We start from the raw sequence: 26078 nt of genomic DNA, 5'->3' as shown, positions 1-26078 counted from the left end.
GCGCGTTTGTTCTGAAGGCTTATTTGTCTGTATGTGGGGTGAAAACACCTAGTTTCCTGGAGGAAAAAACCCTGCTACCTCCATATGAGATCGGATAAACTCACCTTCAATTGAAAAAAGCCCATTTAAGGATTTCGCTCGTCACGGCGAGAATCGAACCCAAGTCATTTGAAATTGAAGGGCGCAATGTTCCGCTGTTCTTCTAATTGCTCTACGGAGACTTTCAGATATACATAATCAAGATACACAGTAAAATCATAGTATGAAATAAATTTATTTAGATCTATTTGCTAGTTTTTTTAAGTGAAAGTGCGTTAATCCGTCTCATACAGAAGTAGTAGGGTTTGCCGCCCCGGAAACAAAGTTTTTTTATTCCGCATAACAGACAAACCGCCAGTATAATACACAATTAAATTGCCTTTGTTGCTCCGTCCTCCAGGTTTTGTGGCTTGCTTCAAGATAACAGTAATATAAAAATATGATTGGAAGAAATATGCTGAACATTATTACATACGTCTTTCAAATATACATATCATTCAGAGATATACACAATCAAATATACATTAATTCAAAAGGCAAACATGCCGCAGAGATATGGATTTTCACCTTTTAAAAATTATGTAGCTGATGCTCGTTATATTTCACATATTTATATTATTATTTGACATTTATATTATCTTTATTTTGAAAAGCAGGCCAAGAGCTTGCGAAAGTAGTAGATACAAATAAACTGATGTTTTGCTATGAATGTACTGTGTACATAGTTACGTAATATGAGAAAGCATTTCCTTACTTGTTATGATTATGGCCGATCATTTCCTTACTTTCCTTACTTTAGCAAATATGTATTCTTTTGCCTAATTTTTGCCACTAAAAATAGTCTTATTGAAATCGAAAGTGAGATGAGTCAGTAGGGTTATTAAAGAAGAGAAATATGTTTCACTTAATCTCTAGATGGCGTTCAAATGATGTCATTAAACGTTATCGCGGATTGCGGCATTGAGCACAGTTATACAACAAAGAAACAGAGAACGCTGACGAATACGAACTGTAAAGCGATTAAAAGAGAAATAGAGAATAAATAAATAGTTTTACTTTATGACTTTTTATTTAGTTCCGAACCATTTCTGTTGTGCTAGTTACATTTGGACTATTGGAGCTTATATTCTTAATCATACAGTGCTGTCATGTGGTAGGATTGTGGAATATATTCATGATAAGCAGTATCATCGCATCAGTGAAGAGAAGAAGCTTACATTTTCCGACTAAAGTTTCTCCAAAGTTGTTAGATCTTTCATACAAGTAACAATGGGTAAGCTATCAACACTTGGTCATCGCATTTTTATTTTATTTTATTTTTATTTTTTAGAGTAGGAGTGCTCGGATACATTAATTTTGATAAATTTCATTCTGTTTTCTGAATTCCTTGAAGTGGAAAATTAGCTGTGTTGACATGCTATGGAATTAAAATGGCTATCGGCGCCTACAGCACTTAAGGTAGATGTTTTGCTACGGACTCCAGACAGCCTTGTCCCCATTCTTTATTATGTAATCAAGTATACACAGTGTCTTTTGCGCCATTCGACACGATCCCCCCCCCCCCAATCACCATGTTACTTTCCTTTCAAGACATTATTGGAACACATTTTACATTTAAGAGCACAGCATAATAAAGCTTGATAAATAATTTGCAGGAAGAGAGAAACATAGCCACGCTGCATAATTCATGGGATAGTTGAGGAATCTAAAAACGTCAAAAAAAAAAAAAAAAAAAAAAAATCAGCTAACGCAAGAAAAAAAAAAAAAACGCACATTATCTGCATCAGGTCAGATTCTTTGCAGATAAATTAGGTAAGTTCTTTTTTAATGTACAAATGATTTCGAAGCAGAAAAGGAATCTACATTTTTATTTATTTATTTATTTAACTTGGATATGAAGACATGTTCAAGGTGGGCTTGTAGTAATTATCCCGATCATCTAAGTATTCCAACCCAAATTTCTATAACATTATAAAAATATTTCTGTTTAAAAACATTTTTATTGTTCCATACATATTAAAATTTCGTAAATATTTTGTACATTTACTGATTACCGTAGAATCTGCTCAGTGAAAATCTAATTGCAGCCGAGTAATATTTGAGATCGAAGGAGATTGTTATTATTTTTTTTTATGACAATCTAACCTATTTAAAGTTACAAACTTAGAACACATAGGTACTTTGCGTGGGCTAAAAATTAGATAATCCGGATACCCTGCTCTAGAGGCTAAACATGGCACTCTTTCACAGGTGTTACTTCAGACCTCCAGTAAGCAGGTGTTTCCAGCCTACAGTCTATGCTTTCAAATCAATCTGTGGTTGATTAACCATGCGCTTGTATGTTGGAGTTATTATACTGGGTTAATCAAACTGACAATGAATGAAATATTGATATAAAAATGTTTTATAACGTTTGTTTATTCTCTCTCTTTTTTCTTTTTCATCCGAAAACTCGAGATATACTAAAAAAAAAAAAAAAAAAAAAAATCGATCGTAGAACTCACACTATTTCAGACAGTAAATATAGTGTTAGGATTACGGACAACCAGATAGCACTTGTCAGCCGCCTCTCTTCACCAAATGCTGTGTATAATTTGTGATAGTCCTGGTTCAGCTATTTCTGATTGGCTACCGTGGAGACTTGTCCCCCCCCTCCCCCCAGTCTCCAAAAGTTATATCTAAAACGGACTCGCTTATTCCCTACCGTGGAATAAAAGGCGTTACCGAATTTTTATTTTATTTTATTTTTAATTTCTTCTTTCCACCCAAACACGAAGGATGGTTTCATCTTTGCTTGAACGAGTTATGTGTACTCACTTCTCACCAGATTCTACACTTAAATTTATTATTAGTATTATTATTAGATTATACAAACCCTCATTCCGGTTTATAAACGTTGTCAAAAAACATGCATCATTCATTACTTTGCATTCAATTCAATATGCTAGACAACCAGTGTATTTTTATAAGAACTGAATATTATTATTGTTTAACCCTTGGGAGATGTTTGACCAATGCAGAATGTTGGAATTAATCCCCCCCCCCCCGCCCCTTGCGGTACCTTTGCAATAGGAGGTGATTTTCCTTGGTTGTCTATGCGTTGGAAGAGAAGAATGATATTAGAAGATGAGTCTTTCTTTATGGTGCCTTCTGGATGAAAGGTGGATGAAATAAGAGATTAGAAGGTACATCTGCCATTTGTAGAAGCAAGTGTTTATTTTTATTTTATTTTATTTACTTATTTTGTATTTGGCAACCCCTCCCGTAGAACATTCACGAGGACGACGCAATATGTCGTCCTCGTGAGTGTTCCCTTTATTTGGAAAGACTTTGGAATCGAGTTTTATAACGTTAGAAACCTTTAGGTGGCAGGAGACCACCCCTGTCTCATGCCGCAAACAGACAAACCGACTCCATAGAAAGTACTGTATATGCAATTAACCGGCATAATATACTGACTCTTTGTAACCTAACCCAACCTTAGTTGTTTCTGCCATAATTTCAAACTGACCTCCACAAGCATCCTCAAACCGTGTTAGACAGCTAGTTATGTAGGCTAAATTGCCTACATAACTAGCGTTTATTTTTTTTTAGCGGTGTGTGGGATTAAAAATTTCATTTCCTCCCGGAAGCAGGAGATCAATCCAGCTTGCAACAGAAACAGACTAATTTCCGGAAAAAAAAAAGACTGAAAAAGTGTTTTTATAATTAGTGACCAGATTATAACTTATAGTTGTCCTGTTTCTTCTGCAGATCTAGCGTGTAAAAGTTACCATGGGTTACACAAGTCCGTGGCATTTGTTCACAAAAATGTAATTAAAAAAAAAAGAATAGAATAAATGATTTCTTATCCAAAGCGGGAAAAAAAAGCAACTGTCCCAATACATGTGAGAATTTAGGGTGCTATACATTATATCCAAACATGTTTTTATCTTTTACACTCAATTGACCTGCTTGAAAGAACTGAGGAATTAATATACATTTTTTTTTTTCTGATTATGGATTTCGTACCTATAGGATGGAAAGGTAATTACTTTTAATAATCTTATTATTATGATTATTATTGGAAACTTCATGAACCATCAAGACTCATCGCGAGTGACTATCCATGAAATGTATTTATATATGCATAAGACAAGTCTCAAACTCAAGAAGCTATACAAGCTCTCCCAGAGCACGCGTTTACTAACATCTGTGTCCAGTAGGATTCGAACCAACAACCTGTCGGTTAGAGAGCAGGTATGCTCTCCCTGCTAACCAAAGCCGGCTGGTTTTTTTGATTAATTTATGTTAATTATTTCATTTATTTATTTTTAGTGTAAGAAAGTCCTGCCACACAAGAGTGAAACTAAATCTACAGGCGAAATAGCCTTCTAAATATTCCTTACAACATGATTGAGGAATATTTGTGAGACCAAATCTCTGATGGCGTCTCATTCCCCAAAAGAGAGTAGGCAGCACTGTTTTAGCACTAACATTTTTGGAAATCGATGGTATCCAGTTTGTATCCAACTCCCACGATCCTGGAATTAGAGTACTTTCTCATGGTGTGCTTGACTAAAAGTGACTTGCTGAAGATGTAGGATTAAAAAACCATCTTTTATTAATAAGAAGAAATTCTGAGAAGTAACAGCTGTTTGTAATACAGCCATCGGATAGAGAAAGCGCTCAACTCATAATAAGTGACAACGTTCAATTGGATTGGTTATTGACACAATAACCAATCACAGACGTGAGGTGCTGGGTGAGCTCAAAATGTTAGCTCACTCAGCCCCACCTTCTCAGTGGTTTAAAAAATACAAGAAAGCTAGGAATTTGACCCGCTGCGCCTTCTTTACATCTTTTCGAAGGGCTCAAAGGTGTATGCATTTTGAAAGCACATCCAAGCTGTTAACGCGAATGTGATGCAATGTTTATGCGTTGAAAAGTGCCCTCTTCATGAAGCACTAATGCTTTATTACCCTCTTGAACAGGATAATGAAGCATTAGTATATTGTGTTCAATTGGGGGAGTCTTTAACGGGAATAAATGCAAGAATATAATATCGGTGATACTGATATTTCGTGGGTGTGCACTGCACACCTAGCACACCCGGAATATTTGCCCTTGATATATATATATATATATATATATATATATATATTTATATATATATATATATATATATATATATATATATATATATATATATATATATATATATATATATATATATATATATATATATATGTGTGTGTGTGTGTGTGTGTGTGTGTTTTGTGGTATATATATATATATATATAATATCGAGCAAATATTCCGGGTGTGCAGTTATCGAATTTACAAATTATAATTGTAAAATTGATTGAGATATGTAATCTTGCACTCTTCACCCTAGGACTCCTTGTGTCTTAAAATTTTATTATGGGTTGGCCTGTTTTCGGCCCATGGCAGGGAAGCCATAGAACACGTGCTTTATTGCAGCAATAAAACACATGTTCCTGTTTTGGGTTCATCTTTTTCTGATTTGTGAACAGTGGCAGGTTAGTTTGTCCTCTGTCTAGTGAGTCATTGAGTGAATTGTGAATTGTAAATTTATAGTGAAACAAATTTAAACAGAAAAATAAATTTTTAAAAGGTAAGTGTGTAATTTAATATTATTTTATTTGTTTTATGATTTTTTTGCTTTTAAACTGAAATAATTTAATTTAGGATTAATTAATTAGTTGATTTTTAAAAATATTATTATTATTACCTGACACCTCCAGGGAGTCCAAAGACTCATTGAGGGAGGGCACCTACTCCACAACTTTCCACCTCCACCACTCAATCCACCAACTACCACGAATCACAACTTCGTTCATCATCTACAGCCGACCACCACCATTAGTATTTTCACAGACAATCAAACATCCATGCCCACGGCCGGATTCGAACCCGCAGCCTTTTGGCTGCAGAGCGGATATGCTAACCACTATATGCCGGTCAATTTTTTTTATATATGAAATTGTGCTAAAAACTATTAATTCTGAATACTTTTTCCCCAAGAATTAAAGATCATTAAAATGGATGCAAAATGAAAATAATGTATTTATAGTTTACATTGACAAATAATTACATAAAAAAAGCTAAAAGACGTTTATTGATGTAATTATTTAATTAAATTAATAATTATAAAAATTCACAAACTGCGTGCTTTGCACAGTGTGTCCAACAGCAGAATGCAGCCGGTCGGGACTGATGTTGCACATATGCTGTGTTATACTGTCTTTCAGCGCTGGTAAGTTATCAGGATGATCCCTATAAACCCTGTCTGTGAGAAATCCAGAGAAACAGAAGTCACAGGGACTCAAATCCGGAGAACGCTGCAGCCATGCAGTGGGAAAGTGCAGTTTCCCACTGCACTTTCCCACTTTCACACTCTGAGTAGCCTCCGTAAATTTTCTTGAAGAATCTCCTGGACATGACTAGTGAATGTCCTCAATGAAGAATAGTTCAATTTGTTTGATTTCCATGATAAAGGAAGCAGTAAACCCTCACAAGATAGTACTTTTGTGTGAATACAAAGGTATACAAAGGATTGTATGCGAGTTTTGCGTAGCCCATACCTGGCAATTATGGGTATTCATAGCTCCGTTCAGGCGAAAGTGAGCCCAATCTCCTCACATAATTATCCATGACCAAGCATCGTCCAACAATACTCGAGCAACGAACGTTAAAGCAAACGTTACTCGACTTTGTCCTGCGGGCGCAACTCCTGTGTCAGGATTATCTTGAAATGGTAGAAATGCAGAAACTTCTGTAGAATATTCCAGACAGTTGGGTAGCCCACCACAGCTTTTCTGGCTTCGGTGATGCCTTCTGTCAAGCCACGAAAATCATCATAGAATTAAGGTCACAGTTTGTTTCACATCCCATTAACTGTTGATTGCTTCACTTCCTCCCAAGAATCAGCAATATTTTTGATGGCATCATGGATGTTATAATTCTTTCAGAACTCTTCAATCTTTTGAAGCTGTTGTCACATTAAATAAATTGTTATATTGTTCATATAAATTATATAAACAATATAAATTTATTATATTGTGATGGTAACAGGATTTTATCTCATGGAAACTCGGGTTTTTCATCCCGCGTGTAGACAAATCGGCCTTCAGAACACACGCAATTTGCAGACGAAAAATACTATTGTTGGTGGTGATGATGGGCGATAGATTGCATTGATGGTAGTAGTGTCGCAGTTGGAGAATTAAGTAGTAGTGGAGAGGATGAGATGTATTTAGCAAAGTAGAGTAGAGTAGCCCTCCCACGTTGAGTCCTTGGACTCCCTGGAGGTGTCACGTAGTAGTAGTAGTAATAATAATAATAATAATAATAATTATAATTATATAACAATATAATGTTATATTGTTCATGATTTTCATAATTTCTCCTCCTCCACCTAACATTAACGTAATTCTCATGCTGCAAATATTAATCATCAAATGAATGCTAAAAATTAGTTATAAAAATTAATTGATGAAATTAATTTTTATCACTTTTGAAAGAGTGATTTTTTTTTTATTTGTTACAATTTACAAAAATAGGAAGCTAGCAATCCAGATTTAGTGGATAATGGAATGAATTTTTTTCTGTCATCATCAAAGTTCTGAAAGTGTCCTAAAGGGATATAAATGAGACTGTGATGATACTAAAGCTTTCCTTTTTATTATTAATCCATCAACAGTTTTCTGCTCTTTCTCCAAATGAATCTGCTATTTCTCACAGGAGCCTCTGTAGCTCATTTGGATTCGATGGAGCCCTTTAGTTGGAATGACCTGGGTTCAAATGTCATCGGTGATGCAAGGAACCTTTATGAAGGCTTTCAATTAAAGGTGAGTTAGCAGGTCTGAGATAGTGTTTTTCTCTGGGAAATTCGTTTTTTCATCCCTCAAAACAGGCAAACATAAAATAATTGCCCTTAGGGATAAAGCAAAAGGAAGACAAGCCAGTCCCCCTAAACCCCTAATTAGGGGAAACGACTCAGTTCATCAAAGATGGATGAGAAAGAGATGGATTGCTCATGACACTAATATTGTAAGATCTTATATTTCAATCTTCTCAGGCACGTCTAATGGCATCAGACCATCTAGATATTGCATTTATCTATGCTTGGTTCTACTTTAAGATTGCGGCCTACTCACTGCAAAGAAGGTGCATATTTCTCTGTGCTCGAAGGTATCGATGTCTCCAAGCAATTACATCCTCTCGTTCTATGAAGGCCGATGCACATTGCTGTTTTATGTACCCGAGATCCTCCACCATCCGATAAAGCGTCGTTCTTGATATTTGTGGCAGACAGGGAGACAGTTGAAGACTGTTGACTTCAACAATCAGCTTGATCAGTCTAGGCTACTCATTCCTGAAGAAAAATGTATGAACCTTTTGGTGAATGGCACACCAAACGAGGCGTCGAGTGCTTCGCATTGCATTGGCCAAGTTCAAGTCCCCATCGTGCCCGCTTTTTGGGTGTTGTCTTGGGCATGTGTGACCTCTTTTTATTGACTTTCACAATGAAGATAGTTTTCTCCGAAACACCGATCAGCTCGCTCACCATCGCTACACTCTCTTCCTTGATCTTGCCAGGGTGTGAAGCTCGCAGCTTCGCGTGAACGTTCTTGAAATTTGCTTTAACTCGTCATTGTTTAAAAAAAAAATCAGCTATGCCATTTTGTTCCCGTATATGGAGTAGGCGAGGCCGTTTTAGCCGTAACTTTTGGAGACTGAGTGGGCAGTTCAATCTCCACGGGTGGGCAATCAGCGATAGTGGCCAATGGCCAAGGCTATCACTAATTAATCGGTACGCACTGAGGAAGGCGGCTAGCAAGTGCCGCCATCTCGTGGTACCTAACCCTGACACAATATTTTTAATGTCTGAAAATAGTGTGGGTTCGACGGCCGATTTTCTTGGGTCTACGGGACGAAAAACCCGAGTTTTCGGGAGAAAAAACCACTTGCCCGTGGAAGAGATCGACTAACTCGGAAGTGTTCGAAAAAACGCTTAGAAAAATGTTCCTCCAGTTCATTCACGACTAAACTCGAAATTATAGAAGTCTTTTTTCGCCGTCTTTCAAACGCCACTTCAACTTAGCTACACAGATCACTTCGTCAATGTTTTTCCATGAGAATTTCGAATAGCAGGGTTTTTTCTCCCGGAAACTCGGGTTTTTCATCTCGCATACAGACAAATCGGCCCTTCAGAACACACGCAATTTATAGACAAAAAATACTAGTTGTAGTGGTGGAGGTGGGCGGTAGATGGCGTTGATGGAGACGATTCGTAGTAGAGGTTCAGACAGTTGTAGGTGTCCTCCCGCGATGAGTTTTCGGGCTCCTTGGAGGTATCAGGAATAATAATAATAATAATAATAATAATAATAATAATAATAATAAAAACCTGGAATCGCAATTGAAACACCTGTCTCGTCCGATATGTTTGTTCTGATTTTGAAATCGTGGCGTGACCACAGAGCGATGTGATTGGTCATAACAATCAGCCAGTTTGTTTAGTTATTTTTGTGGATTTTTAAAGTAGTACTAATTTTTTAAACGTTCTTTAAAAAGAAAAAACTAAACACGTTCATAATTTTATGTCCAAAAGATATTTTAATTGCATCCTAAGAAGAGAATATTTTATGGTGACAAAATTGACCGTTTTCCCTGAGGAAGTGATTTCCTGCGATCGCAAGGTGGAACAGGATATAGGTCTTTGTCAGGGATGCGTCGGCCATATGTGCAATATGTGCGGCGCACACAGGTGCCAGGATAGTAAAGGCGCCAAAGAGGAAGAAATACTTTAAAAAACGTTTTTTAAAGTGATTTTTTTATTGGAGTTGGGGGGGGGGGAGATAGGAGCGCCAACTAAAGTTTTACACACTGGCGCCGGACAGGACACTATTGGCGGGCTCTGGTCTTTGTCTTGCCATCTTGGCATTAAATACCTGTTTTATTAACCTTTCCGCTTCCATTCTGTTTAAGTGACCATAATACCTGAGATTAGTTCTGCTCATACATTCCTGAATACTAATAAGTCAAGTTTCTTCCTAATATCTCCATTTTTTTATATTTAATGGATCCGAAAGCTGGGTTTCTAGTATGGATCACATATGGATTATTGTGCACAGATTTGGTCATCTGGTTTTCAAAAGGACAAAGAGATGTTGGAAAGGGTCCGGAGGCGATTGACTAAGGTAGTTTCTATCTCTGTAATGTTGAATATTAAGAAAGGTTGTGAAGATGCAATTTACAGAGTCTAGTGGATAAGAGGAAGAGGGGGTGATATAATAGAGACTTATAAGTTGGTAAGGGATTGCTATAGGATTAACATTGAAGAGGTTTTTTCATTAAATGGCAGGAGATCAGGGAAGAACAAGAGGTCATCGCTTGCAGGAGGTGTGAGCAAGGGAGTGAGAAGTAAGTTTTTTGCTTGTAGAGCTGGGAATGATTGGAATGCAATGCCTAAGATTGTGGTTTCTGCAGAGAATGAATGTGTTTAAGGCAAGGTGTGATGAGTTGTGTGTACAACAAGGGACCCCTAGATGAGTCTTTGATTCCATGGGGTCTTAGGATAATAATAACAATAATAAAACCCTGATCAGACCACAGTGGATTATTGTGTCCAGATTTTTATATGTAAACAAATGCCTTTCATCGAATTGAATTGTTCCAGTACCATCTATTTAGATGTATATATACTATTATGCATTATAGAAAGAGTCGCTACTCAGACCAACTCTGACCTTTATCAAGATCTCATCATTGAGAACTAGACCTACAAGATATCGAAAATTGAATAAATATAGAAACTATATTTTCCATATATTTTCTATTTTAAGTGCCTCTATAGTGGAACTGGATGAGTAATAGAACATTTAGCCCTTCGATTGGAAAAGACTGTTTGATTTTTTCAGAAAGTTTTCAAAGAAAGTTTGATTCTCACAGTGACAAGAGGAATTTTTATATGGGCTTTTCCAATCAAAGGTGAGTTAGCTGATCTCATATGGAGGTAGCAGGGTTTTCTTCCCAAAATCTTAGGCTTTTCATCCTGCATACAGGCAAATCAGCCATGAGTACACATGCAATTTGCAGACAAAATTATTGTTGGTGGTGGTGGTGGGCAGTAAATGTCATTGTATGTAGTTAGAAAATTAAGTAGCAGAAATGGTGAGTTGTGTAAGGAGGATTGAGTGGTAGTGAGATGTGCATAGTGAAGTGGAATACAGTAGAGTGCTCTCCTGTGATGAGTCTATCGACTCCTTGGAGGTGTGTCATGTAATAATAATAATACACATGTAACAAAATGCAACTGTCATCATATTGTTTAAAATGCTCTGAATTAGAGATGTTTTAAAGCAACTTTCTTTGCTTTAAAACTTTGTTTGCTTTATACCAGTGGTTCTCAAAGGGTGCGCCCTGTGGTATTCCAGAGAAATATGTGACCAGATATAAAAATAAATATAGTTACTCTATTATACCTTTTCATTACGGATATACCGCTCTTTTTGTCAACACATCATTATTATGTTAATTAACAGCAGTTTTTTGCTTTTAATTAACATAATAATTAACAGCATAATAAACCGCTGTTAATTAACAGCGGCAAGGGAAAGAAGAAAATATTCTCACATCCACTGACAAAATGAAAGCGCTTCAGAGAAAACTACAGATTTGGAAAAGAAAAGCTGAAGGTAATTTGAAAATGTTTCCATTGGTAAGTAACACTTGCATAAATGATACACTTCCAATAATAGTTGAACATTTAACAAGTTTAGAAGAAAAATCGAGTTCTTATTTTCCATCACTTAACACTGAACAATGCGATTGGATTAGAAACCCATTTATGGAAACTTCAAGTGATTTTGGTTTAACATTAACAGAAGAAGGAGAACTGGCAGCTATATCCATTGATCATGGACTGATGATTAAACATAAGGAATTGTCTCTTGAAGCCTTTTGGATTTCTATAAAAGAAGAATATGTGTCAATATCTAAAAAAGCTTTGAACATTTTACTACAATTTTCAACATCATATTTATGTGAATTAGGATTTTCCATCCTCACCACAATTAAGTGTAAAAAGAGAGGAACTCTTCAATGTATTGACGAGGAAATGAGAGTTTGCCTTTCAAATATATGCCCAAACATTGAAGCAATCGCTAGGACACATCAGGCTCATGTTTCTCATAAACACAAGAATGAATAAACTTAAGGTATGTTTCATTTTATTTTTTTTTTTATTGCATTATTTTTTTTCTGTGATATTTGACTTAATTATTATAACATATTTCTCAGAAATTTGTATATAGTGCGCCTACAATTATTTGTAGGATTTTAAATGCGCCCCGACTTCAAAAAGTTTGAGAACCACTGGCTTATACTGTAAAGAATTAAAACTAACAGATAAAATGATACTTTTGTCTGTTAGTTTATTTTGTAAACAAGCAAAAACTATTTCAGTGATTCCTAATCTAGAGTATTTCAATAATATAATGATACACAATTTTGTTATTTGTATATAGAAAATGAGTTCCGCATTGATTTAGTTGTCAATATCTTCACAGGTCTAGCTCTCATGAGACCATTAAAGGTCAATACCTGTCTGTATGATGACCTTCCCATAATGCCTGAAAGGAAGTGTGCATAATGAGATAATAGAGCAATCTGACATGACGTCATCTGCTTTCATATACAAGCATGAGCAAAACATTTATTTGCTCATGCTTTGTTGGGTCAAGGAAAATTATTATTAACATCAGATCTCCATGGAGCCAAAAGACTCATCGTGGGAGGTCTACACTGTCAGGAAGAGAGAGAGAGATCATCTAACCGTGCCTTAAACCCATTCACAGTTTCTGTGCTCACCATACTTTCAGGCAATGCATTCCATTCGCTAACTACTCTCCATTCCATGAACCTACTACTCCACTCTCTTGCTCACACATCCTCCTTACACAGTTTCCAGGGATGGCTTCTTGTTCTACTGTTATCTCCCTCAACTCCATGAAAAATATCCTCTACATTAATCTGGTAACAAGCCCTCGCTAACTTATGTCTCAATCATGAAGTCAAGATAAAATAAGCATAAAATTTCTTGTATGTTATAATTTACTTATATACATTATAATACACATCACACTTTGCAATATTGAGCTGGTTATCAGAATCCTTTGCTCACAATGTCATTTGATTTAAGCCTTGTGCAGGATATGTACATAACCTTCATTAACTATATAATTCTCATATCTTGAAACTAAAAACTGAACTATAGACACATAGTAATAATGTTATGAAGTATTTTTTATGCAGATGTATTATTGCATCATTGCCTATTATGCTCAGAATTCTTCTCTTCATGGCCATAGTCTTTTTGTTTCACTTTCTGTGTGCAAACAAAGTTTGCGCCTGAAAGTATCTTCAGGACTGGGGTAAAGTGGTACAACACCGGGCGACTCCTTGCAAAGGTGGAGCAAGCTACCACCACTCCTATCTCAGTATCTCCCATAATGCAAAACACATCTCCTTGCAGATATGTATAATGTTATGCATTAATTTTTCATAAATAATGTGATTTAATAAGCAATGATCAGCCATTATAAGAAAATTTAATTTTCTCAATATTTTTCCAAAGAATCCATCAAAGAAATAAAGTATTATAGAATTTATTGGAAACTAAAAAATTGATGTTTTACATACAACTAATGGCTACAGCAAAAATACTGTCCATGAAATTCTTCATAAAACTTCATCAAAAAAATACATATAATATAGATTACAGTAAAACCATAGTTATCCCTTATATTAAAGGGTTATCAGAAGAAATAAATAGAATTCTATACTATTATAATCTTAATGCTACTTTTAAACCACCTATAAAATTAAAAACCATATTCAACTCCTCTAAGGATCTTTCTCCGCTCCCATTGGCTCACCCTGGAGTTTATTGTATCTATTGCACCTGTAATTTACCTTATGTCGGTGAAACTGGACATACAATCCCTATCCGTAGGTGTACATTTCCAATCAATTTTCCTAATTGATTGGAAAAGTACACGTTCTTTATATCATACAAAAACTTGGTATGAATGGAAATTTAAAGAAGCCTGTGAAATTTTGATTACCATCATAATCTTAACAATAATGGTGGCATAAAAATCCCAAGAATTTGGATGGCACACATTCAGCCCACCCGGTTCAAGTTTTCCAGCAAACCCTGACTTTATGATTAAGCAATTATTTCAGCTTTTATTGGCCTAACATTGATGTAAGTTTTTTTTTTCACCAGAGGTCAGGCTAGTAGTTTTAATAGTTGACCAAATCAATGTAACTTTAGCATACCATGTAGATTGTAGTGCAGCTAAAGTTACATTGATTTGGTCAACTCCAGATGATGACCTTAATGTGAAGGTCGAAACACCAAGTGATTATTTTTGTTTATATTAAACTGAAGTTTTACTCTAATGTGGTAGTTGTTTCCATAATTTTTGTGATGAGGACTTACCTTAGGAAATTTATAGGAAAGAAAAAAAGGAATAATTTATGATGATAATGCTTATCCACCACTCCTAATGGAGTTTCTGTCCAGAATCTGGGTTAGTAAATTCTTCCTTTTCCCTTCCCCACTTCATAATTTTTACTGCATTTAATTTCACTAATCTCCAATTTTTTCTATGTAGGAAATGATTGGAAACCATTACTTCCATGGATTGGAACAGCAACTGCTATATGCTATGCCATATATGTTTCATTCAAGTATGGTAAAAAAAAACATATTATAAATCTAGACATCCAGAAAGTCTGCAAAAAAGTTTCTCATTCACTAGATATTGAAGATTTGGGTAATAAAACAAGTTTATGCAGGTGTTGGAAATCTCAAACAGTAAGTATGGCATAACATTTTGGTGTTTTCTTTGTAGAATCAAATGGTGTATATGTTGAGTATTGTTTGTAATACTAAACATGTGGGCAGTAACAAAACTAATACTGAATATTATTATTATTATTATTTTCTTGACCTACATGGAGTCACAAGACACTATGAGAGGTCAGCATTAGGCAACACAAAGTCTATCATGCCACTCCTTAAACTCATCCACTGTCTGCACTTTCACCACCCTTTCAGGGAAAAAAAACTTACTTTTTACCCTTAATATTCACTACTTCCTTTTGCAACTTTCAGGGATGGCTTCTGGTCTGTGTTTCTTCCCCTCATTCTACCATATGAAAAATGTTCTCAGCATTAATCCAATAATAACATTTCAACAGCTTTAAAGTCTCAATTATATCCACACCCTTTGTCTTCTAATTACCAAACCACAAATCTGCAGTCTGCATGTCCCCATATGATAACCACTTGGCCTGGCTGGCCGAGTGGTTAGCATATCTGCTCTCCAGCCAAAAGGCTGCGGGTTCGAATCCCGCCATGGGCATGGATGTTTGTGTTGTCTGTGGAAATACCAGTGGCGGTGGTTGGCGGTAGATGGCGTTGGTGTAGTTGCGGTCAGTTGGTGGATTGAGACAGATGTTGAAAGTTTATTTTTCACTTGGTTAGACTATAATAAATTTAGTTTAATCCTTTATCCAAGTGTGAGCAAACAAAGTTTGCACCTGAAAGTATTTAGGACTGGGGTAAGGTGGTACAACACTGGGAAACTCGTTGCAAAGGTGGAGCAAGCTAACATCTCCATAATGCAAAACACATCTCCTTGTGGATATGTCTAATGTTATGCATTAAGGGAAGGGCCACTACCCAGACTAGTTTCGACCTTTATTGAGGTCTCTTCAGTGATGCCAGGCCCAAGTGGAGATACCAGGCAGAAGCATTAGCAAGGTCATCTCTACCTATAGGAGTTGCCAAACAGTGTGCCACCTTTTTAATAAATTACTCAGGATTTAGATAAAGATGTTGAAAGTTTATTTTTCACTTGGTTAGACTATAATAAATTTAGTTTAATCCTTTATCTAAAATGTGAGCAAACAAAATTTGCGCCTGAAAGTATCTTCAGGACTGGGGTAAGGTGGTTCAACACTGGGCAACTTGTTTGAAAGGAGGAGCAAGCTAACATCACTCCTATCTCAGTATCTCCCATAATGCAAAACACATCTCCTTGTGGATATGTATAATGTTATGCATTATGGGAAAGGACACTATCCGGACTAGTTTCGACCTTTATTGAGGTCTCTTCAGTGGGAGCCAGGCTTTGTTTGCTCGCACTTGGATAAAGGTTTAAACTAAATTTATTATAGTCTAACCAAGTGAACAATAAACTTTCAACATCTTTCTCTAAATCCAGAGTAATTTAATAAAAAGGTGGCACACCGTTTGGCAACTCCTATAAGTAGAGATGACCTTGCTAATGCTTCTGCCTGGTATCTCCACTTGGGTCTGGCTCCCACTGAAGAGACCTCAATAAAGGTTGAAAGTAGTCTGGGTAGTGGCCCTTCCTTTAATGCATAACATTATGCATCCGCAAGGAGATGTGTTTTGCATTATGGGAGATACTGAGTTAGAAGTGATGATAGCTTGCTCCACCTTTCAAACAAGTTGCCTTTGCAACGAGTTTGAAAGGTGCAACCTTTGCAATGAGTTGCCTGGTGTACCACCTTATCCCAGTCCTGAAGATACTTTCATGTGGAAACTTTGTTTGCTCACACTTGGATAAAGGATTAAACTAAATTTATTTTGGTTGAGACAGAGTTGTAGAGCAGGTGCCCTCCCTCGATGAGTCTTTGGACTCCCTGGAGGTGTCAAATAATAATAATAATTCTATTCTCATAATCAACATTGCAGTCCTAATATTATTTTTGCTATTCATGTCTGTGCTCTTTCCAAAGTGGCTCGCAGAGTCAAGCAGATGTTATAGCTTACAAGAGGACTTGAAAAGGTTGCATGAATGGGCAGGTAAGTGGAACTGTCAGTTCAATGTTGCAAGATGCAAGATTTTGAGATTTGGTAAACAGTGATGGAATGCAAAGGATACACTTGGTGGAGAAACTTTAAAGGAAGTAGAAAAGTTGAGAGATCTTGGAGTGATGGTGGACAAGGACCTAAAATTCAGGGACCACATTGCATAAGTTGTGAATACGTTACATCAGATAATGGCAATGATGCAGAGGACCCTGACAGGGTTATTATGCCACTGTATAAGCCTTTGATCTGGCCTCATATGGATTATTATGCACAGATTTGGTCACTGGGTTTTCATGTTGATGAGGATATGTTGGAAAGAGCCCAGAGAAGATTCACAAAGGTTGTCAGTGGTCTTTGGAATGTGGAGTACGAAGACAGATTGAAAGAAGAATGTAGGTTGCAGAGCCTCATGAATAGAAAGAAGAGGGGGGGGATATGATTGAGACATCGACATGGAAGAAATTTTTCATAGAATGGGAGAGAGGGTGTAGAACAAGAGGCCATCGCTGGAAACTGTATAAGGAGGGTGTGAGCAGAGGAGTGAGGAGTAGGTTCTTTGCATGGAGAATGGTTGGTGAGTGGAATGTATTGCCTGAGTGTGCTGTGGGTGTAGACACATTGAATCAATTTAAAGCATGGTTGATGAAGGAAGCATGCTTGTCTTGTGCAATAGTGTGTACCTCCCACAATGAGTCTTCAATTCCATGGAGGTTACTTCATCCTTTTCAAATCACAGTGACTAAATGTGGGCACAGAAGTCCAGATGTTGTCTGATCAAGATTTATATAATGGGCCATCATCCTTTTATCTCTTGCAATTAATGTCTGCATATACAATCTGCCATTACTGTCAACAATTTTATCTTAAGTATCTTCCATGCACTACTGGCCTCTCTTCCTTCAAATTCTTTCATTCATTGTGTTGCTGTAAGCTAGTTTCTAAGTCTATGATAGTTGCTTGCCTTAAATTTCCACATAAATTCCTTCTACCTTGACACCTCTACATCGCTATTCATTCTCCAAGTCAGGACCACATGATCAATCTCGCCAACATGGAGCAAGTATGACATATCAGTCACAGTCAGATCCTCTGATGCTATGGCCAAATCCAAAACTTTGATCTCATGTGCTCTCCACCACATGTTGCCTAAGAAATAAGTTCCTTTGGTAGTGCAAGCTGCCTCCTTTGCCCAGATTGCTATAGGTGAAGTCTCCCTTAATTATTATTATTATTATTGTTATTATTAATAATAACAAATAATAACAATTATTTGTTAATAATAATAACAATTATTGTTAATAATAATAATTAATTGTTATTATTAATTAATAATAACAATTAATAATAACAAATAATAATTAATAATAACAATAACTCATCGAGCGAGGCCCTAAACATCATGTCCTCACAACTATACGACATTCTCACAGTATCTATCATACCTTGCCTTGAACTCACTCACTGTCATAGCACCCACAACAGACTGGCAGCTTATTCCACTCATTTACCTCTCTAAAAGTAAAGAACCCAGCTCTAACACCCTTGCTAACTGCACTCTTGCCCAGCTTCCATAGGTGTCCCCTAGTTCTTCCACCACCAGTCCTGATCTTAAAAAATATCCTCTGAATTAATCCTATAGAAACCCTTTAGCAATTTGAATGTCTCAATCATATCTCCCCTTTTCCGCCTTTCAACTAATTTCTGCAACCCACAAATCTTCAATCTGTTCTCATAAGGTTTATTCCATAGACCTGCTATCTTCTTGGTCACTCACCTCTGGATCCTCTCCACCTCCTCCCCATCAAGAAGAAACCTAGGTGACCAAATCTGGTCACAGTAGTCGAGATGAGGTCTTATCAAGGCTCAGTACAGAGGTACAATAACTTGCTTGTCTCTGCTCGTCGAAGTATTTTTCAACAACCAAGTGAGTTGATGAGCTGTTTTAGCCACTTTTGCAATGTGCCCCCTAAACTTCATCTCCCTATCCACCAACACTCCCAAGTCCCTGGCCTCATCAATCTCTTGGAGTACAGTTCCACCAATGTGGTATACTGCTGCTAATCTTTTCACCCCAAAATGCATAACCTTACATTTTGTCACATTAAATTGACATCCATTCTCCTTAGCCCAGAACTCCAATCTATCCAAGTCGTCCTGCAAGATTTTGACATCTTCTGCATTTACTATTGTCCTACCCAACTTTGCATCATCAGCAAACAAATTAACTGTTCCTCTCATAGATCCTTCCCTATATCGTTAATGAACAAATTAAACAGCAGTGGTCCAAGAACAGAACCCTGCGGCACACCACTGGTCACAGGCTGTCTTTTGGACTCTACTCCTGAATAAACTACTCTTTGATATCTCTCCATCACCCACTCACCTATCCATCTCACCAACCCTATATCCATTCCCATATGTTGCAGTTTACGGATTAGAATTCCATGTGTTATCCTGTCAAATGCCAGGTCCAGCAGTATCACTGTAAACCCATTACCCTTATCCAGTTCAGCCATCACTATGTCATAAAACTTGAGCAAGTTACTGAGTCGTGATCTACCCTTCACAACACGATGCTGTCCCCCATACAGTATCTCATTTTCATCAATCCATTCCTGTATTTTTCCCTTGACTACTTTCTCCAAGACCTTGACAACGACTCCTGATATGCTGATTGGTTGGTAATATGCAACAGTAGTCTTGGATCCTCCTTTATGCAGTGGAACTATTTTCCCCTCTTTCCACACCTTCGGGACTAAACCATATCCGAGACTCAGATTAAACAACATGGTCAAGGGCACGTAAGACTCGTGCCGGTATACCATCCAATCCCACAGATGTATTCATATTAAAGTTATGTTATAGACTATTCACCTCCACTTCATTCATTACAATTCCCGTATAAACTAATGGTTCCTTCATTTTTTCAATGTCACAACCTGGATGATATACTCTTGCAAAGTGCTCGCTCAGTAATTCCACTATATTGACTGATTTGGTGACCTCCTTACCATTGGCATTCCTTAAAATCATTCTGCTGTGTACAGTTTTTTTTTTTTTTTTTTGCTTGCAGCATATTGAAAGAACTGTTTGGGATTCTCTTTATCTTGCATAGCTAGTTTCCTTTCATAATCCGCTTTTGCTTTTTTTTACCACACTCGTTACCCTTCTGGCCTGTGCATTATACCATTCCTGCAGGTTACCTTTCTCTTTAAATTCCCTCCACAGTTGTTTCTTTTTTTGCAGCTCAAGCTTAATGGTGTTATTCATCCATTTAACCCCTATTTGTTTTACTATTCGGACCCTAGGTATACAATCAGCCATAACCTCCTGTAAATGCTCCTTGACCACTTCCCATGCTCTATTGACATTCAAACCTTGCAGTTTTGCGTACCATGGCACTGATCCAAGCAATCTCCTAAGCTTGTCATACTTGCCAGCACGGTAATTCCACATATACCCTGTCTTAATCAAAAATTCCACACCTTTAGCCACCTTCCAGGTCAAGACCGTATGACCACTCCCACCAGTAGGTGGCAACATGGTCATATTCATTACAGTCAAATTCTGAGATGCTATTACCAGGTCAAGCACTCTCAAACCCCTAGTATTTTCAATTACATGCTGTCTCAGATAGTTATCCCTTAATAATTGAATAAAATCCATTTCCTTCCAATCAATGTTACCATAGTTGAAATCCCCCATAATAATTACCCTCCTTCCACTCATTTCATCAATTTGTTTATGCATACTATCTCCATCATCTATTCCATCACCTGGTCTATAGCAGCACCCAACTATATATTTTGTTCTGCCAGTCTCAATCTCACACCAAATAGCCTTAAATGAGCTCTTTTCACTATCCTGCAATACAACTTCAATTCTCCTTGGCTGCAGTTCATCAGCTATCATTAATAACACTATATCACTAACTATATCATCTTCCGTCAGCCATGTTTCACTAATGCCAATAGCCTGTGGCCAGGAAGAGCCAATCAAGGCCAAAAATTCTTCCTTCTTGTTCCTATTACTCCTGGCAATATTGATTTCACTTGTTTTGCACTTAGGAAACTAATTTGCCTGAATGTTTCCTATTCATCACTATCTGTATTCTGGGGCTATAGTTACATCCTATTAAATATCTTGTCTTATAAACATCTATCTCACACCATATATAGATGTTGATAAATAAATAAATTTGTGTGTGCACACGTGCATGTGCATTATGACTAATGCACTTTTTTTTTATTGGAATAGATTTTGTATTAATAATATTCTGAGAAAAGATTTTCTTCTATTATCAACTTAAATTCAGGAGAGACATTTATATGGAAGGATGAAACAAATTTTTTATGATCTTTCCTTGTCCTTAAATTTTAAACCTCAGATTATATTACTGTTTTCTCATATATGCTATTCTTGAGATTTTTCTCTATTGGATTTGCTGCATGAACAAGATTTTGGTGGACTTGTTGCAGAAGAAGGTGTTTTGCAAATCTCAGTATATAGAAAATTTGGAGATGTGAATGCATTAGGTGAAAGTATAAGGTATGAGAGTGAGAGAGAGAGAGAGAGAGAGAGAGAAATGAACTTGATATATATCTTTCTTTCACTACCTTCATAACAGAAAAGCAGATCTTTCGGACATTGCACTTGAAACTTTCCATTGGATTTACAGGAAAGGCACCCAGTCCTTACATTGGACCAAAATATGGTATAAGTATAATTCAAGGAAGCTTGCAAAATGCTTATCAACCAACCAAAAATGATGGCCTGCAAGCCCCTAGGATTTCGATGGCTCACATGGTGAATACCAGCAGTAATTAACTGGATAACAACACAGTAACTCTAGCAGCAAATAGAAAAGTAAAGTATCACGAATATAAGAAACAAATAACTGATGATGTAGTTTTACTAAGATAATTGTTTTATTTTATTATTTTTTTTCACCAGAAGTCAGGCTATGGTCAATGGTCAACAGTTCACCAAGCAGCTATTTTTGGCCTGCCATAGTGTATACCAATGTAGCTTGTGATCCTGAGTATATGCACTGGTGCCAAAAGCTAAGGATGAACTACATTTTTACCTGTATATGAAAACATTTTAATGACTACAGCCAAATGTGGACACAATTACACAAAAAATGTGTTATAAATTTCATACAAATTAAATTGCAATACATTCTGACAACAGTTACAAATTTCCTGAGGACGTAGTTAAGGAATTAATGTACAGTGCTTACAGAAAACTATGAGAGACATTTATTATTATTATTATTACATCACACCTCCAGGGCATCCAAAGACTCATCGTGGGAGGGCATCTACTCTACAACTCTCATCTCACTACTCCACCAATCTTCATCATCTAACACCAGTGCCAACTAGTACTTTCATAGATAATCACAAATATCCATGCCCACAGTGGGATTCCAACCTGCAGTCTTTTGGCTGGAGAGTGGATAAGGAATTTGTCCACCCTGAACTGCGATGCAGCTCTTACAACATCATACCATGCTTAGCACTAAATGATTCAGAAGTTCTTGAGGCAAACTGGCCCAGTTGTCCTTCAAAGCAAGGATAAGGTCTTGTTTGTTTCCTGGGAGGAGGAGCACATTGCTGCTCGAATTTCGAGCAGCAATGTACCTCCCTATTACATTCCAAACGTGTTCTTCTGGGGTTGAGATCTGGGGAGCATGCTGACCACTGAATTCGATTAACATCCTCATCTTTAGTATCTCCACTACTCATGTATGATGTGGTGTCATCCATAAAAATGAATTCTTTGCCTACATCACCATGGAAGAATCAAACATGACATTGAAAAACTTTGTTGCAACATTGTTCACCAGTCAGTCCCTTTTTCCAGCACTTGTAGCTCGATGCATCTATTAAGCATTATACCTACCCACACCATGATCCCAGAACAAGAACATTCTCATGATGGTAAGCAGTATCACTTTTAGGGCAGATAAAATGTAGTCTAGAATCAGAGGAAAGACTAAAATAACTCTAATCTGTAAAGAGTACATTAGACCATTGTTGTGTTGTTCAATTTTATAGATACACCACCACTGAAAACACGATTCAAAAATCTGAATGTGTAACTGCATTCTACTCAAAATTGTCTGTTATACAAATTGCCACAAGCTGATTCATCTGAATTTGCAGTTCAAATCTTCAGAAACAGTGCTTGTCCTTAGGTTTGACACCAGTGTGTATATATATATATATGTATGTATTCTTCAAGATGAACTTGATATATAGGTTGAATTATACAAATTTAATTTTAATTAAAATAATTTCTTAAACATGGTAGTATGTCTCCATAATTATTCATAATGAAAGCTAGGTATAAATTAAAGTTTGGATGATAATAAGAATAAGAGGCTCGGTGGGGTGAGTGAATGATAGATTAGTAGAGTATAACAGGAGAGTGAAATAAAAGAGTGAAGATAAGTGTTGAAGCATGAAATGGAGAAATCACAAAGGAGCGATAACAAGGGGCCATCCCTGGAAGTAACGAAAGGAAGCTGTGAGCAAGAGGGTGAGGAGTGGTTTCTTTGCATGGAGGGTGGTTTAACCGTGGAATGAATTGCCTGATAGAGTGGTGAGAGCAAGAACGGTCAATCTGTTCAAGGAATGATATGATAGACTTTTTTTTCTGGGAAGGACCTCCCACAATGAGTCTTTTGACTTCATGGAGGCCTGAATAATAATAATAATAATTATAGTGTATGGAAGTTTTTTCACTTGGCTATGCTACCAATTATATATTGGGTTTTATCCTTTATCCAAGTGTAAGCAAACAAAGTTTTTGCCTGACATACTTTCAGGACTTGGGCAACTCGTGGTAAAGGTGGTATAAGTTCTCATAACTTGCCTTAGTATCTTCCATAATGCAAAGCGCATCATCTTGCAGACATGGATAATGCTATGCATTAAGGGAAGGGCCACTATCCAGACCGGTTTCGACCTTTATTGAGGTCTCATCACTAAGGTAAGTGATGAGAACTTATACCACCTTTACCACGAGTTGCCCCAAGTCCTGAAAGTACTTCAGGTGCAAACTTTGTTTGCTTACACTTTGATAAAGGATAAAACCCAATATATAATTAGTAGCATAGCAAAGTGAAAAAATTTTCATAAACTTATCTCTATTCCAGAGAATTTTAATAATAGGGTGTGACACGCTCTGGCAACTCGTATAGGTAAATATGACTTCTCCATTACTTCCACCTTACTATCACAACCTCTAGGTCTGGCTCTCACTGATGAGACCCCTAACGGTCGAAACCGATTGAAGGCTTGGGTGATGGATGGCAATGCTGTAGCCAATGAAGTTCTGACTGTGACTTGGCTGTTGCTGTTCACCAGGTAGAGGGGTAATGGATGGCAATGCTGTATACAATAAAGTTAACTGAGGCAAGGCTGTTGCTGTTACCCCTCAGATGAAATATGAGTGGTTCTGCTTGGTGGTGGGGTGAGCCTGCCACTGGGTAGAGCCAAACGCTGAGAGTTCTTCTCAGTGACAGGGTGAGCCTGTTACTGAGGAGAACAACACTGAGTTTCGATCCTTTGGGTCACTCATTGTTGGGTGATCCGGGGGATTTCACGAGTTTTTGGAGAGGTAACCCCACACTTACTATAGGGAAACTGGTCTGGATAGTGGCCCTCCCTTAATGCACATCTCTTTGTGGACATTATACATATCAGCAAAGAGATGTGCTTTGTATTATGGGAGATACTAAGGCAAGTGATGGGAACTTATGCCACCTTTACCACTAGTTGCCCTAGTCCTGAAAGTACTTCAGGTGCACACTTTGCTTGCTTACACTTGGATAAAGGATAAAACCCAATATATAATTAATAATAGTGTATGATAGATAGAGATAGCCTTAGATTAATACTCAGTAACTGACACTCATGTGTCATACATATTATCAGCCCTGCTTATGGTTGGTGGGCTGGGCTGATAATATGTTATGACACATGAGTGTTGATAAGAAATTTTTGGTAAAGTGGGGAACATTTGCTTCTTTGTTATAAACTTGAAATTTTTTAACCCAGAAATTTCAGTTATCAAAATCAAATGTGTAGTTTTTGGCTATGTAATCTTTTGATGTATATGTAACTTATATGTCACTAGCATTACTTCCTATGCTGTATTTCATGTGTTTCATTATATTTCAGTTATTACTCATCAAAATTGTAAAGTGGGTCTTTGTTACTCTGCCACAAAAATCTATTCTGAAAATTGATATAAGTGCAATCAAAAAAAAGTGCTAAAATATTAGTTATGTGCAGTTAAGAAAGGAGCAAGAGCTACATTTTTCTCTCACAGAGTAGTGAGTGATCGAGTGCATGCAGTGTGAGTTTAAGATGACATCTGGTGTGCAGGTAATTTCCAGACTCCCTTAATGAGTCTGACTCCCTGGAGGTCTCTGATGATATTATTATTATTATATCTAGAAGTGAGGATCGAAAGTTTTAAATCTGATAATTTCATCAGAGGATGTAAATGTGACTTTTGTGAGGAAAGGATATATATGTAGAATTATAAGGCTGGTGATTATGACAAGTTTAGGAGACAGCTTGGAGCTGTAGCATGGAAGGAGGACTTGAACAGTAAGGAAATAAATTCTTCTTGGTAACTGACAAAGGAATACCGGGTTTTTGCTTGCAGCATATTGAAAGAACTGTTTGGGATTCTCTTTATCTTGCATAGCTAGTTTCCTTTCATAATCCGCTTTTGCTTTTTTTTACCACACTCGTTACCCTTCTGGCCTGTGCATTATACCATTCCTGCAGGTTACCTTTCTCTTTAAATTCCCTCCACAGTTGTTTCTTTTTTTGCAGCTCAAGCTTAATGGTGTTATTCATCCATTTAACCCCTATTTGTTTTACTATTCGGACCCTAGGTATACAATCAGCCATAACCTCCTGTAAATGCTCCTTGACCACTTCCCATGCTCTATTGACATTCAAACCTTGCAGTTTTGCATACCATGGCACTGATCCAAGCAATCTCCTAAGCTTGTCATACTTGCCAGCACGGTAATTCCACATATACCCTGTCTTAATCGAAAATTCCACACCTTTAGCCACCTTCCAGG

At 37.0% G+C, this 26078-nt stretch overlaps 1 protein-coding gene across 2 annotated transcripts in view; it reads left to right on the top strand.

Moving 5' to 3' along the window:
- The first annotated feature begins 882 nt into the window (after window positions 1-882).
- The window catches only part of Cisd2 (CDGSH iron sulfur domain 2), a 43261-nt gene continuing 18065 nt past the window's right edge, over window positions 883-26078 (top strand). The window contains exons 1-2 of one of the 2 annotated variants that reach the window (XR_016549923.1): window positions 883-1312; window positions 14730-14932. Coding sequence is in view for 1 of the 2 variants with exons in the window: in XM_090408998.1 (XP_090265124.1) it covers window positions 1309-1312; window positions 14730-14932 (207 nt within the window). In the remaining variant the exon portion in view is untranslated. The remainder of the gene's footprint in view (window positions 1313-14729; window positions 14933-26078) is intronic. The other variant, XM_090408998.1, reaches the window with a different exon arrangement.

The sequence above is a fragment of the Typopeltis vanoorti genome, chromosome 19 (genome assembly GCF_054136105.1).
Source record: "Typopeltis vanoorti isolate ZY-2024b chromosome 19, IOZ_Tvanoo_1.0, whole genome shotgun sequence".
In the NCBI taxonomy this organism is placed as follows: domain Eukaryota; kingdom Metazoa; phylum Arthropoda; class Arachnida; order Uropygi; family Thelyphonidae; genus Typopeltis; species Typopeltis vanoorti.
Note: the sequence above shows the minus strand (reverse complement) of the source record. Positions and strands in the feature narration are given on the sequence as shown.